The following is a 13422-nucleotide window of genomic DNA, read 5'->3' on the forward strand; positions in this document are numbered from 1 at the left end:
GTTGCAAATGGCAAGATCTCATTCCTTTTGATGGCTGCATAATATTCCATTGTATATATATACCACATCTTCTTTATCCATTCATCTGTTGATGGACATCTTGGCTCTTTCCACAGTTTGGCTATTGTGGACATTGCTGCTATAAACATCGGGGTTACTTTGCTTTTTTTAAAAAGGAATCTAAAACTATTTATTGACCACTGTTTACCAGTATTTATAAGAAAGTACACAACATACAGCTGGATAACATTCGGACTACAAAGTTATTGTTTCTCCTGGTTCCTGCTGAACCAGTAACTCAAATACTGAGAAGATTGAGCCTACATGTCAGGAATGAGTTGGGGTAAAGAAATACTGTGGTTGGCTGGAGCCCCCACCACACCCGTTGTTAAACATCTCCCTGAGTATTTACCCCAAAGATATGAAAGTAGGGACCCGAAAGGGTACGTGCACCCCGATGTTTATAGCAGCAATGTCCACAATAGCCAAACTGTGGAAAGAGCCAAGATGTCCATCAACAGATGAATGGATAAAGAAGATGTGATATATATATACAATGGAATATTATGCAGCCATCAAAAGGAATGAGATCTTGCCATTTGCAATGACATGGATGGAACTGGAGGGTATTATGCTGAGCGAAATAAGTCAAACAGAGAAAGACATGTATCATATGACCTCACTGATATGAGGAATTCTTAATCTCAGGAAACAAACTGAGGGTTGCTGGAGTGGTGGGGGGTGGGAGGGATGGGGTGACTGGGTGATGGACACTGGGGAGGGTATGTGTTCTGGTAAGCGCTGTGAATTGTGCAAGACTGTTGAATCTCAGATCTGTACCTCTGAAACAAATAATGCAATATATGTTAAGAAAGAAAAAAAGAAGAAGAAGAATGTAGCAGGAGGGGAAGAATGAAGGGGGGGAAATCGGAGGGGGAGAAGAACCATGAGAGACGATGGACTCTGAAAAACAAACTGAGGGTTCTAGAGGGGAGGGGGGTGGGAGGACGGGTTAGCCTGGTGATGGGTATTGAGGAGGGCACGTTCTGCATGGAGCACTGGGTGTTAGGCACAAACAATGAATCATGGAACACTATATCTAAAACTAATGATGTAATGTATGGGGATTAACATAACAATAAAAAAATTAAAACAAAAGACAACAAAAAAAACCGTCTCCCTGATTATAAAGGGGAATAAGATTTGGGAAACTGGAAAGACATATCAAGACCTTTCTCCAGAGACGGTCTTATCCAGGAAACAGGAACCAATAGCTATCAAAAGAACAAAAATGACTATGCTCTGACCCCAAATGAGGTGCTAAAATCTGAGTCAGAAGCCACACATGCAGTTCAGATTTTTTTTAACTTTTTATTGAAGTGAAATACACACACAGAAAAGAGCGTGCATTCGATGAATTTTCACAAAGTAAACACACCTGAGTAACCAGCACCCAGATCAAGAAACTAAACAGAACCAGTTCTCCCCAATTATCTCCTGCCTTCTTATTTTTTTAAAGATTTTACTTATTTATTTATTTGAGAGAGAGAGAGCGCGTGAGCAGGGGGAGTGGCAGAAGGAGAAGCAGACTCTCCACTGAGCAGGGAGCCTGACCCGGGGCTTGATCCCAGGACCCTGAGATCATGATCTGAGCTGAAGGCAGACGCTTAACAGACTGAGCCACCTGGGCACGCCTCCTCGGCCTCCTTCTTGTCACGGACTCCAACCAAGGGTCCCCATGAAACTGACTTCTAACACCACAGATAAGTTTTGCAGGTTTCCATACTGAATATAAATAGAATCCCATTGTCAAATCTGGCCGGCCCGCCACCTGTTTTAGCATATCCTGCAAACTAAGAAAGCAGTTCACATGTATAAATATTTGAAAATACGTAATCCTGAAAGGAGAATACTTCATGAGATGTGAAAGATCTTTGGAATTCAAGTTTCAGTGTCCATAAATAAAGTTTTATTGGGACACAGCCACACTCATTTGTTTACATACCGTCTGTCACTCTGCAATAGCACTGTTGAGTAGATACGGCAGAAACTGTCTAACCTAAAAAACCAAAAATACTTACTATCTGGCTCTTTCCAGAAAAAGTTTGCCGACTCCTATTCAGGTACATGACGTTCACTCAAATACAAACTCACTTTTCTTGGGCTTACAGCTAGGAGTGAAACTGCACGGGCAGAGGTATGCTCAGCTTTCATAGACGCTACCAAGAAGCTTTCCAAAAATATACCCTCAGTTCTAAGGGAAAAGCTAAAACCTGGAGCAGAAACCATAACGTCAGTTTTAAGAGAGGCAGGGAGAATTTAATTACAGGGAGTTATCTCATCCAGAATTGAGCAAATATGATTAGAAAATCATGAGGGCCTCCGAGTGGAGAGGGAAAATACCAGTTACTAGGTTTACACTTTTTTTGTTCCTACTCCTTGCACCGGCTTTAAAAATACAGTTCCCTTTAACGTTGCCATGCTCAGTGGAAATTGACAGGAGAGAAAAAGTCATGTTTCTGCTTGGGATCTTGGAGTAGACACTCACTTTGTCATTCAGGCCAACATAAGAAAAGCACCACCAGGAGCCCTCCGGTAGGTCATCGGAAGTGCAGACAAAATATCCAGGAAGACATTAGCAGCTCCTGATTTTATGCTTTCATACTGAACCGTGCACACGGGGCAGCAAGTATAACTCACGCCCATCCTCCCAAGCAGCCACAAGGCAGCTGAGCCCTGTGCTGGGTCCAGCCAGCGGCCCAACTCCAGGGCAGAAGTGAGCCGCAGTCATCAACGGTTCTCAAGGCTAAACAGCACCACACAGGCAGAATGCCCTCTGTCTGGCTCAGGTGATGTGTCCTATCTCCTAAAGGCACTTCCCTGGAGTCATCCCCCACACATCTGCCATGCATTTCAAACAGGACCTATTAGGTTCTTTCAAATGACATTTTTCCTCTTAGAGGGGAATTGCTTCTGATTGTTTAAGGACCACATTCATCATGAAAGGGATTCAAATCAACGGGTGTCTATCTTAATTGCACAATCCTGTTGACTTGTCAGAGGAGCAGCCTCGTGAATGACAGCAGAGCCTCATTTCCTGCTGTCAGCCCCCCGCCAACCCAGAAGGGACCTGGCTGGTGAGCGTGGGCTGACCCGCACCAGGACAGAGCCACCCTGGTCCAGCATCTTCCCACAGCAGAAGGACCGTGGAACGGTCCTGTAGGGCCCGTGGGCAAGTAACACTTGGCCCATCCTGGAAGAAAACCCAAAGTTCTCTTGGCCCTCCAGTGGCCCTCCTGAGATGGGCTCTCTGGTGACCCTAAAATCCACTTCTCAGTTCCCTTCTGCATGCAGAAAAGCAATGCTGGTGTTTTAGAGGTCGAGAGTCGTTTCCCAGCACGAGCATTAATCTTTTGTCCATAAGAAAACATACATACAATAGACACATACATAAAATAGAGATCATTTCCCCCTGGAAAAGGAAGCTAACCAGAAGCTGAGCATGACCACGAAGGAAAGAGCGCGAGCTTTAGAGTCAAAAGAGTGAGTTCAAGGCCACTTACTGGTTGGGGGTGCTTGCCAGAATCTCCTCCCCCTTACAACCTCGGCTTCATCACACTTCAGAAAGTGAGAGTAATAATAACGTCTACTTCATGTGGGGGCAGGAAAGATCAAATGAGGCATCTGGGAATACAAACGCCGTGTAAACCATAAAACATCACAGGACGTGGTGGAGGAAAGGAGCTACCACTTAACGTCCTGTTCCTGATTCACCGTTAATTAAGCAAGTCTTTGAGCCAGTTCCTCTGCCCATGAAGACCCCAGGCCCACCCAGTAAGGATGTCAGTCTTTTCAGCACCCAGCTGGCAGCCATCAATTGGCCATCTATTAACAGCCAATTATCTGGGCAGCTTAATTAATCTGTGCACCACGTGCTCTGATCTCGCCGAGATCCTAGAAAACAATGAGCCTGATACATAGGCGCCAGCTAATTTTTCGATGGCCACCAAGGAATTTGGTGTGCATGGTGCCTGTGTGTGGCAGCTGGGAGGGATGGGCCCATAAATATTGATTAGACCAGTCTCTCTGTGGCTTGGGGCTGGGGGGGAGGTTAGGGAAGTAATGAATGACTACAGTGTTCTCCTAGGAACAAGAGAAGCTACATAAATCTCCAGTCCCGACCACAGGGAAGAAAACCCTAATTTCTAAACCTCAGTGAGACACGGAAAAGAGACAGCAAGCCTCTTTTGGAGAGAGCTTGTCAAGATGGGGTGGTCATACCCGTTCGGTAGATGCTTCCCTCTCTCTCCTGGCCTGGAATGAGATGCAAATTAGGTTTAAACAGCCGGGATCATTAGGAAGGAGGCAGCTGGGTGGCTGTTCTCTTCATCTGGGAATTCAAATCCAATGGCAGGAACATGTGAGTGTGCCGCTCTCCCCTGCATTTCCTTGAAAGATCGCTGTAGTGCTTACAGTTAAGAAGACAAGTGACATGAGGAGAATTTAATTATTTTTTTAAGTGCCTAATCTTGTCTCTGGGAATGGTATGCAGAAGAGACGTGATACTTGGAAGCCACAGCGTCCAAGAGGCAGTGGGTCGGCCGGCTCCTCGGTTCCTGCAGGAAGGGCGCAGGGCATCCGAGCAGAATGGTCCAGGGCGGCCCAGGGCAAGAGCAGCCACTCCCCTCCTTCATGAACATCCAGAACAGCAGGGATGCAGGCTGCTCCTGACCTTGGCTGGAGCCTGCAAGAGACGTCCCGGGCTCCCGTCCTTCCGGACTTGTTCCTGGGGCTCCCGGCCGAGTGCCCCGGGGCTCTGTGCTCTGGACCCCACCAGCTCTCCAGGAGATGCAAATAAGAAGAGGGAGAACATGGTGGAGGGAAGAGAAGCAGGAGGACTGCCAACCCCTGGCTCACACCACAGAGACCTCTTCCCCTCGCCCCCCCCCCCGCCTCTCCGCTTCCTCACGTTCATTAGGTCCCCTGATGGCAGCAGCTGCTGCCAAATGCAAAGGTTGCTGCCCTAGAAGGTCACATCAGGCCATTTATTCTCAAATACCAAAATACCAGAGCCAGCAGATTTCTGGAGCTTCTGCAGAATTCCCCAGGGCACCCGAGTACGCGTGTGTGTTCTTGCATATCCCAAAGGGGTTCTTTCTTAATCAGCTCAACATCAGAGGACTCAGAGACTGATTTATTTTTTTGGTTAATCTAGCGTTTCTGGTAAAATAATTAAAAGATAAGTAATAGACACGGAGTATCTGTGGCATAATTATTTATAGCCATGAGGTCTCACTTCGGAGTTATTTGCAAGTCACCCGGATCCACGGAGACTGCTGGTGGAGCAAGTGGGAGACGGGCCCCGGGCCACAGCACACCGCCCCCATTTCACAGCTGGGGAGACTGTGCCCGGGAGAAAGGACCCGAGTTACCCCTGGCACCTGCCAACGGGCTGCCACACGTACAAGAAAAGCCAGAAGGTGAAACGGCATGTGATTACAGGACAGGAGCTCCCAAGAGAGGGTGGGGGCTCTGTCTCCTGACTCCACCAAGCAGGGCGTGCGAGGCTCTGAGGCTGCTGGGGAGCAGGGGGGGCCGACCACCCGCTCGGGGCGCTGCAACCAGTGGGAAGGGTCAGCAGCTAGCCGGCGCGGGCAGCGGGCTCAGCCACGCTCACTTCCCCAGCAGATGGTGGGTCTAGAATGTTGGTCTCTGGGGTGGAATGTGCAAAAGCCATAGCAGGGTTTACAGACTGCCCCGAAGAGAGGAGCGGGGAGGATGGGGCCCTGCTCTCTAATTCAGATGCTTTTCCAGAAATGCAACGGGGACTTTGACATGCTCTGGAAGAGTGACAAAACTGTACACGTTAGACCCTAAACAAGGGCATGGCAACACATTTCTTCAAATGTGCCTGGTAATGGCTAAGACTGTTTTGGAAATTTGGGATGGAAAGCCGTGGGAGAGGATGCAGGCAAAGGAGGTAGACGAGATGGCTGTGAACCAGGCCGTGTGGAAACCCTGGGCCTCAGGAGTCAGCATCAGCAGCCTCATTCTGTCCCTGTTTGGTTTACAGATGACCTCTGATGGGTGGAAATTAACACTTTTAAATGATACAAACACACAAAAGCAACCTGGAAAAAGAGTAGTCTCTAGACAGGCTGGGGAGGCTTGTGACAGGGACATTAATTTCCCTTTCCTTCTTGGTTTTGCCCCATTGTCTTCTCTGATTTGAGCAGGCATCATTCTACGCCTCCAGGAACATTTGAGACAGGGATTCCTGGTCTTTGTTTCCAAAAGCACGAGGCCACTCAGGGGAACAAGGTTTAGGGAAATAGAGAGCTCCCCAGACTGATTCAAAGAGAGTCCCTAAAACAGATCCAGCGGTCCCTAGGACAGGGCCTCCCGCAGGGCCCTGGAGGGGAGGGCTCACTGGGAAAGCAAGCTGGGACGTGGGTACAACCCAGGGCAGGCCGAAAATAACCCAGGGTGGAGAGATTCCCACCAGCCTAATGGCCTGGAATTTGGGGGCTGGGGGAGAGCTCAGGGTTTTTTTTGTTTTGTTTTGTTTTGTTTTGTTTTGTTTTTAAAGCAGCTTATTGATATCTACAAAGCAAAGATATGCCATTTCTTGGACACCTGACATTCCAACCTGCTACTTTTCATATTTCCTATCCTCTTATAGCAACCCCTGCTGGACCACGAGGCAACACTGCCCTCCATCTGCTCTAGGAACCTCCGCAGAGGGGCAAACAGCCCAGCACAGGGCACAAGCACTAGCACACAGGAGTGAATGGAAGGATGAGCATTCATCTGACAGGGGCCACTTCTGCTCATGCCACAGTCAAAATTCCCTGGACAGAGTCCAATACGCACGCACTGAGCATCAGCAGATTAACAGGGTCTCTCTCTCTAAAATTCGTAATCTTTTTTTAATGGGAGAAATGATCTACTAAATGGGGAATAAAATAGCAGTGTCATATACTCAAGGCATTTGTGGTATGCAAATATTACAGAAAGACAAGCTCTCTTCTAATAGTGTTTGCTATATTTCTAGTAGAGCACAAATATATCTACATGGGCCCGAGGCACTTTATTCAAAGACTTTACATTTCCAATACCTTCCTCAAAAAGTACCCTCAGGCCTCAAATTCTTTTGCTTTACTAAGCCCTAAGCCCCTGGACTAAATTTAGTTTCTTGGAAGTCAGAGACAAATTTGCTGGGTTTTTTTTCTTTTAATTCTGTCAGTTATTGTATAATTCTCCAAATGGCAAACAAATGATAGGGGAGAGAAGAAATAAAAACATTTTTTCAGGTATTTTTAGTGGTACAGTATTTATCACTGAAATACAGTTTGAATTAAGACATCCAACTTGTTATATGATTTTCAATTAGGAATTAGAGCTCTGCAGAATTTGGGGGTGGGGGACCCGGCAAAAGAATCAAATAAACATTAAAAAGTCAAACTTAAAGAAATCTTTACTTGAGCTATTAATAGAACCAGCCCTTCTTGGAACTAAAAAAAGAAAGAAAGAAAGAAAGAAAGAAAGAAAGAAAGAAAGAAAGAAAGAAAGGAAGGAAGGAAGAAAGGAAGAAAGAAAGAAAGGAAGAAAGAAAGAAAGGAAGAAAGAAAGAAATCTAATTAATTTCCTTAAACTAGGAGTGCGGCATGCCTTCTCTACATCAGTTGGATTGTGACAAGGCATAGGTTTTATTTTATTATCAGGCCCACTTTGGAGATCCCATTACTAGGTGAATGAGGATGCTTCCCAACTCTGGGAGGGGAGGCAAGGAAGGGCCTGGGAACTAGAGCTCATCCCAGACCCCAGGAAAGGCAACTTGCTACATGGAATCTACACAGAGGGGTCCCCAGCCCAGAAGGCCCGGCCACAGTCTCCAGTCCCTCCACCAATCCCCTGACTTCTCTAAATAGTTTTAAGGGAAGGGAGTCCACAGCCCGTGCTTTGGAAAATAAGCTGACACCCTCTCCCATGGCAGGAAGGTGCCCAGGTGGGATGAAAACTTCCCGAAGGCTTCCACACGCCCAAGGCAAGAGCTCTCCCCAGGACTAAGAATGAACATTTCCTAGGGAAAGCTAGGGTACTACACTCACTCAAAACTGAGTTTTTTCTTACAATAGACAAATGTCCCATCTGAATCCCTACTATTGAGGAAACAATCTCGATCCTGGCCATGATTCCTAAACCAGTGGTGCTCCGACCATTGGATGCAACCTCCCATGGGACCCTCCCCACCAGGGTGCGCTCTGTCCCGTCAAGGGAGCCTCCTCTGCCCCAGCTGGCCTCCTCCAAGGGCAGAGCAGAATTTCCCTCCAAGGTAGTTCCCCCACAAATTACACCAACCCCCTCCGCCCTCCCTGGAGCTCTCCAAAGGCAAGCACCTAGGGTTGAGCCATGGAAATGCTGGAAAATAGGTTGGGAAACACAGGCAATAAATATCCCTAACCTCCCCCATCACCCACAAGTGTAGACCCGGGCAGTGCACACAGCATAGCGCCATGGAAGGAGCCTGTGGGTGGGCAGTTCCCAAAGTGATCCCCATTCCATTCTTATCCCTGACGCTGCCACTTAATAATAACCTCGTTATCTTGGGCCAGTTATATAACTTCATCAACCAGTCTTGTCTGCATAAAAGTATTACCTGCTCCATGCGGTTGTTGTGGAGATTAAATGAGCTAATATGCATGAAATAGAGTTTGTGAATTTGTAAAGCACTACACAAATACTAGTTACTGTTATTTTACATGAGTGCACATGCTCACACAAGCTTGGTCCTTGAGAAACTCAAGAAGAATGAAATCATTCGGCCATATTTACATGGGGCTAACCAAACTATAAAAAAATCAACACACTTAGTATTCTTCATCTAGCTCCAAATGTTATCCATCAATAGGCTGCTTCCGACTCACATGGAACACTTGTAAAGACAGTGATTCTAGGACCTTCTCCCAAACCCACAGAATCATAATCACTGCAATAAACCCCAAAGCTTGTATGTTAAACGAGCTCACCGGGGGATTCTGACACGCAGTCAGGTTTGGGAACCAACCGCACTCCTCCTGGACAGGATGTGCACATTTCCTAAATAGATCAGTCACGGCAATAAAATTGTTCTGGCGCTAGGGACTCTTTGTCTCTCCATCTCTTTCCTCAGATACAAATACCAGACACAAATACAGTCACAAATACAACACATACATGTGGATACGCGAGGTCATACAAACAGGTGAAAAACACAAAGGAGTAATATACTAAGAAGGGTGCCTAATAATAAAAGGCATCAGGATTTTTAAAGTCTATAGAATTTGTGTTTCTAAAGAATACAGAAAATGGGAGGAAGAGGAAATACGTTATTACGACAAAAAGCAAGGGGTCAAAACTAGAAGACCCCCTCTTCTATGCCTGGACAGCACTATGCCCAGAATTCCAAAATTAGACCACTCCCCCCACCCCACCCACTACTCATTTGTTTGTAATTCTGTCTCAACCAGGAATTTGTGAAAGCCTCCCCACCTCCCTGCAAAGGGGCAGGGACATGGTATCCTCCAAAGCCAGCACAGAGCCCAGCAGAGAGCTGCCTTCAGTAATTGTGTGTCCAGCGCACACCAGAATGAGAGGAGGCAAGTAAGGATGAAAGACAAAGTGCACAAAGAGGGATAGAGATTTCTTGTCCCAGCTCCCTGGTGTAAACTAAGAATATGTAAGCTTAAGTTAATGAGGTCCAACGCAGAACAGAGAGAGTTCATGTCCCTGCAGGCATCATTAACTGCAGACCCACCCCAGGGGAAAAAGAGGAAAAGCTCTCCAGATCTACTGGCAAGTCTAAGGTGAGAAAATTGATCCAGTGCTCCAAAGGCTGCTTGAAATCACCAGTCTGATCTCATCACTCCTCTGCTTACTGCCCCTCCAAGGGTTCCTAGCACCCACAAGGTCCTACCCAATCCGACCCTTATACACCTGCCCTCAGCCTCATTCGTGCCATCAGCCACATGGTTTACGCTCAAATTATGCCAAACTCACACAACCTGCTGTGTCATTCCTCTGAGCCTGTTTGGTACAGTTAACCTCTACCTGGAACGCCCTCCCTACCTCCTGGCAAACCTACTGTTCATCCTTCTCAACTCAGTTCTGTTATATCTTCCTCCTCCAGGAAGTCCCCAGGCTCCCATGACACCCAGTGCACTGAGCTGTTGGCCCTCAGCGAACTATATGGTCCTGGCCCCTTCCTGAGCAAATCCCCTATGTCCAGAGAGCAAGTTCTGCACCTCCGTACCCATAGTCCCTAGCACACGGCCTGGCACACGACGCACCACCAATAAACGCTTGTGGAACTCAACTGGGCATTAGCAACATTCCAGAACATAAGTGCCAGAAGACTTAGCTAAAAGGGGATCTGAGAGACACCTTGATATAGTGGAAAGATTCTGAATATCCGAGGTCTGAGTTCAAATCACAGTGACCTAAGGCAAGGTACAAAGACTGAACCTGCTTAATCTATGAAATTAGGACACCACCAGCTCATACAATTACTTATGAAGAAGCACCCACTGTGTACCTGGCACAAAGTGGGTCCTCTGTACTGTACTTACTGGGGAGACGCCCCTCTTTCCCCCTCCCCCCCTTTTTTTTAGCCTCCTGCTTCAGACCATAACCTCCTCCAAGTGCTTTTTCCCAGTCCCTGAAGGACTGCTCTGGACCCCGTTCATAAATGGTGCCTGGCTGGCCAGGAACCCCCAGAGACCTCCTTCTGTGTCCCGCGACCAGGTGTGTGGAAGAGGAGACAGAGGAATGGGGGCTCTGAAGACAGGTAAGAGTGTGCCCGAAGGGAGAACCTTCTGGCTGCGCTTGGAGGAACCGACTGGGCAGGAGTTGAAAAAGCCACTTGGATTATTCTCATTTCCCCAACTCCCCACCAACACCAAGGCGTCTGCTTTTACAGGCTCCTCAGTGGCGTTCAGGGCACATTCAACTTCCCACGCAGCTGGAGAGCTCGGGGACAATCAGAAAGCAAGAGTGGCGACAGGCCGGCGGGCCCCGGCAGCAGGCGTGCGGGAGGCTGCACGGCGCTCGCCCGCGATGCACACGCGCGCGCGGCGCACCCCGGGCCTCCGGCCTCCCCTGGTCGGGCCTGGCAGCTGCGGGAAGGAAGGAGGTCAGCGCGGCGGCCAGACTTCTCGCGGGCACCAGCACCCGCCGGCCCTGCCACCCGACCCGACCGCCCGCGACTCGCCCGCGGCGCCCACGGGCCGCCACCCCTGGGCGGCTCGTCTGCAGCGCCCCCTCCGCCCCGGGACCCCCGCGCGCTGCCCAAGTTCGGCGCCCGGCTCTGCGAGCGCGCGCCCGCCACCCACACCCACTCCCACACTCCGCGGGTCCCGAGGTGCCCCGAGCTTCTCTAAATCCAGAAATATCACCCTGTGGCCGCATCCGGCGCCCCGTTACCTGCTCGCGGCACCCAGACCCCCGCCCCGGCTTCCCGAGAGCCCGCAAGCCCGGCGCGCGGGCTGCGCGCACTCCTGCAAACCAGTGCCCCGCGACCACCACGCCGTCCAAGCCCGTACCTTGGGGGTCTGCACTTCAGGTCCCGGCGGCACCTCCAACTTCTTCTTCGTTACCCAGAAGAACAGCAGCACGGTGATCCAGAGCACCCCGAAGATCGGCAGCGCCAGGCGGCGGGTCAGGCGCCGCATGGTCCCGTTTGCCTCGTCTTCTCCGCGGCGCTACGCCCCTGGGGCACCCCCTGGCGGTCAGGGTCGGAGGGGCAGGAGTCCGGGAGAGCGGCGGCCCCGAGATCCGAGTGCAGGGGCGGCGGGAAGCTGCTAGGCGCCCCGCCCGCTTCGGAGAGAAGCGAGCAGAGGCGGGGGTCTCGGAGCGCAGGGCGGCAGGGAAGGACCGAAGGGCAGCCAAGCTGGACACCCGCTCCCGCCGGAGAAGCGCAGCGGCAGCCGAGAAGCTCCCCGCGCCGCCGCCGCCGCCGCCGCCTCGCCCGCCGCCGCCGCCGCCGCTGCCGCGAGGGAAACGGACTCGAGCTGCGGGGAGGGAGGAATCCGAGGCTGTGCCCGGCACCCCGGGAGGAACACGAGGGGGGAGGGAGGGGAGGGAGCGAAGCTAGAGCGTGGGCCCGACAGACCGACTCCGAGGGAGCCCGGGCGGGAGCGAGCGGGGCTCTGCGAGGGGGCGCTACCGCCGCCCGCCGACCGAGGCGCACCGCGCTGCTCTGGGGCCGCCGGAGCCGAGCCCTGGACGCAGCTCCCGGGCCGGCCTGGGTTGGGGCGGGACCCGGCAGGAACCGTGCCCCCGCAGCGCCGCCACCCCAGCTGCCCGCTGGGACCTCGGGGCCGGCCCGCGCCCGGCCGAGCCGGGCCTGGAAGGACTTTCCCGCTCGCCGCGGGGGCTGCACGTGGCGCTCACTCCCGGGGCCCGCCGCCAATGCACCCGCCTTCGGGGAGCCGGCGCTGGGACCGCGGCCCGCGGGCGCTGGCGGGGCTGCTGCCTCAAGCGTGGTTCACTCTCCGGCCGGTCAGGCCCAAGGCCGAGTTCAGCCAACTCCCCAGGGTGTTTCTATGCCTGCCTGCAGGTGCCTGGCAACTTTTTCTGCTTAATAGAACCCTGAGCTGGTCGAAATCTTTTTAAAAATTAAGGCGCAATTATCTTCCTTAAGGGTTTGCTCTCCCTGTAAACACCAGGGCTCTGTGCTCATAAGGAAGCAGGGGTCCAAAGTTGCGCCAACCACATGGGGTACTTGGAAAATGACCCAGGGAAAGCCCCTTTTCCCAAATGCCCTTGGAAAGTGCATTGTCCTCCTTTTTGCAAATTCAAACTATTTGGGTCTAGAGGCAGAGCAAATTACGGATTGGATTCCCGTGTAGGCCTCCGCTAGGCTGGAATCATGGTGCTATCACTGGTCTAGGGGTTCCTGGCCTGGGTCAGACTTACTACCTGTGCGAATATTGGGCAAGTCCTTTCTCCAGCCTTAGATTCTTCATCTGTACAATGGTGGGGATGGTAATACCTCCTTTGACAATGAGTGAATAGTTGTGAGAGTTGAATTCGAGGTGCTGGTGTTATTCTGATCATTTGATCCCTCTAAGAGGGGTATGAAAAACACTGTCCTGCCTGGGGGGACAGTGGCTGCCAGACTGTGCCATTTTAATGTCCGCAGCCCTAGCTGGAGGGGTGCTTATGTCATCAAGTTGCTGGGGAAGATGAGGATGATGTACTTCCCACTGAATAGCGGCCAGCCACCTGCCTCTCCCCACAGAGCTCCGCGGAGGGGAAGCCCCGGACCCTGTCTGGAGGTGGGGCAGGTGTGGAGCAGGGGGGGCTCTGGAATTCATTCTCCAGTAAAATGGAGCCCCCAAGAAGTGGAGTCAGATAGGGAGGAATCTGCCGAAAGCCCCCTGT

At 50.9% G+C, this 13422-nt stretch overlaps 1 protein-coding gene across 2 annotated transcripts in view; it reads right to left on the reverse strand.

The window, feature by feature from the left end:
* The window catches only part of GALNT14 (polypeptide N-acetylgalactosaminyltransferase 14), a 200623-nt gene extending 188314 nt beyond the window's left edge, over positions 1 to 12309 (reverse strand). The window contains exon 1 of one of the 2 annotated variants that reach the window (XM_036119138.2): positions 11580 to 12309. In XM_036119138.2, coding sequence (XP_035975031.1) covers positions 11580 to 11708 — 129 coding nt within the window. In that variant the 5' untranslated portion in view covers positions 11709 to 12309. The remainder of the gene's footprint in view (positions 1 to 11579) is intronic. The other variant, XM_036119136.2, reaches the window with a different exon arrangement.
* Positions 12310 to 13422: the final 1113 nt, after the last annotated feature.

The sequence above is a fragment of the Halichoerus grypus genome, chromosome 10 (assembly GCF_964656455.1).
Source record: "Halichoerus grypus chromosome 10, mHalGry1.hap1.1, whole genome shotgun sequence".
Lineage (NCBI taxonomy): Eukaryota > Metazoa > Chordata > Mammalia > Carnivora > Phocidae > Halichoerus > Halichoerus grypus.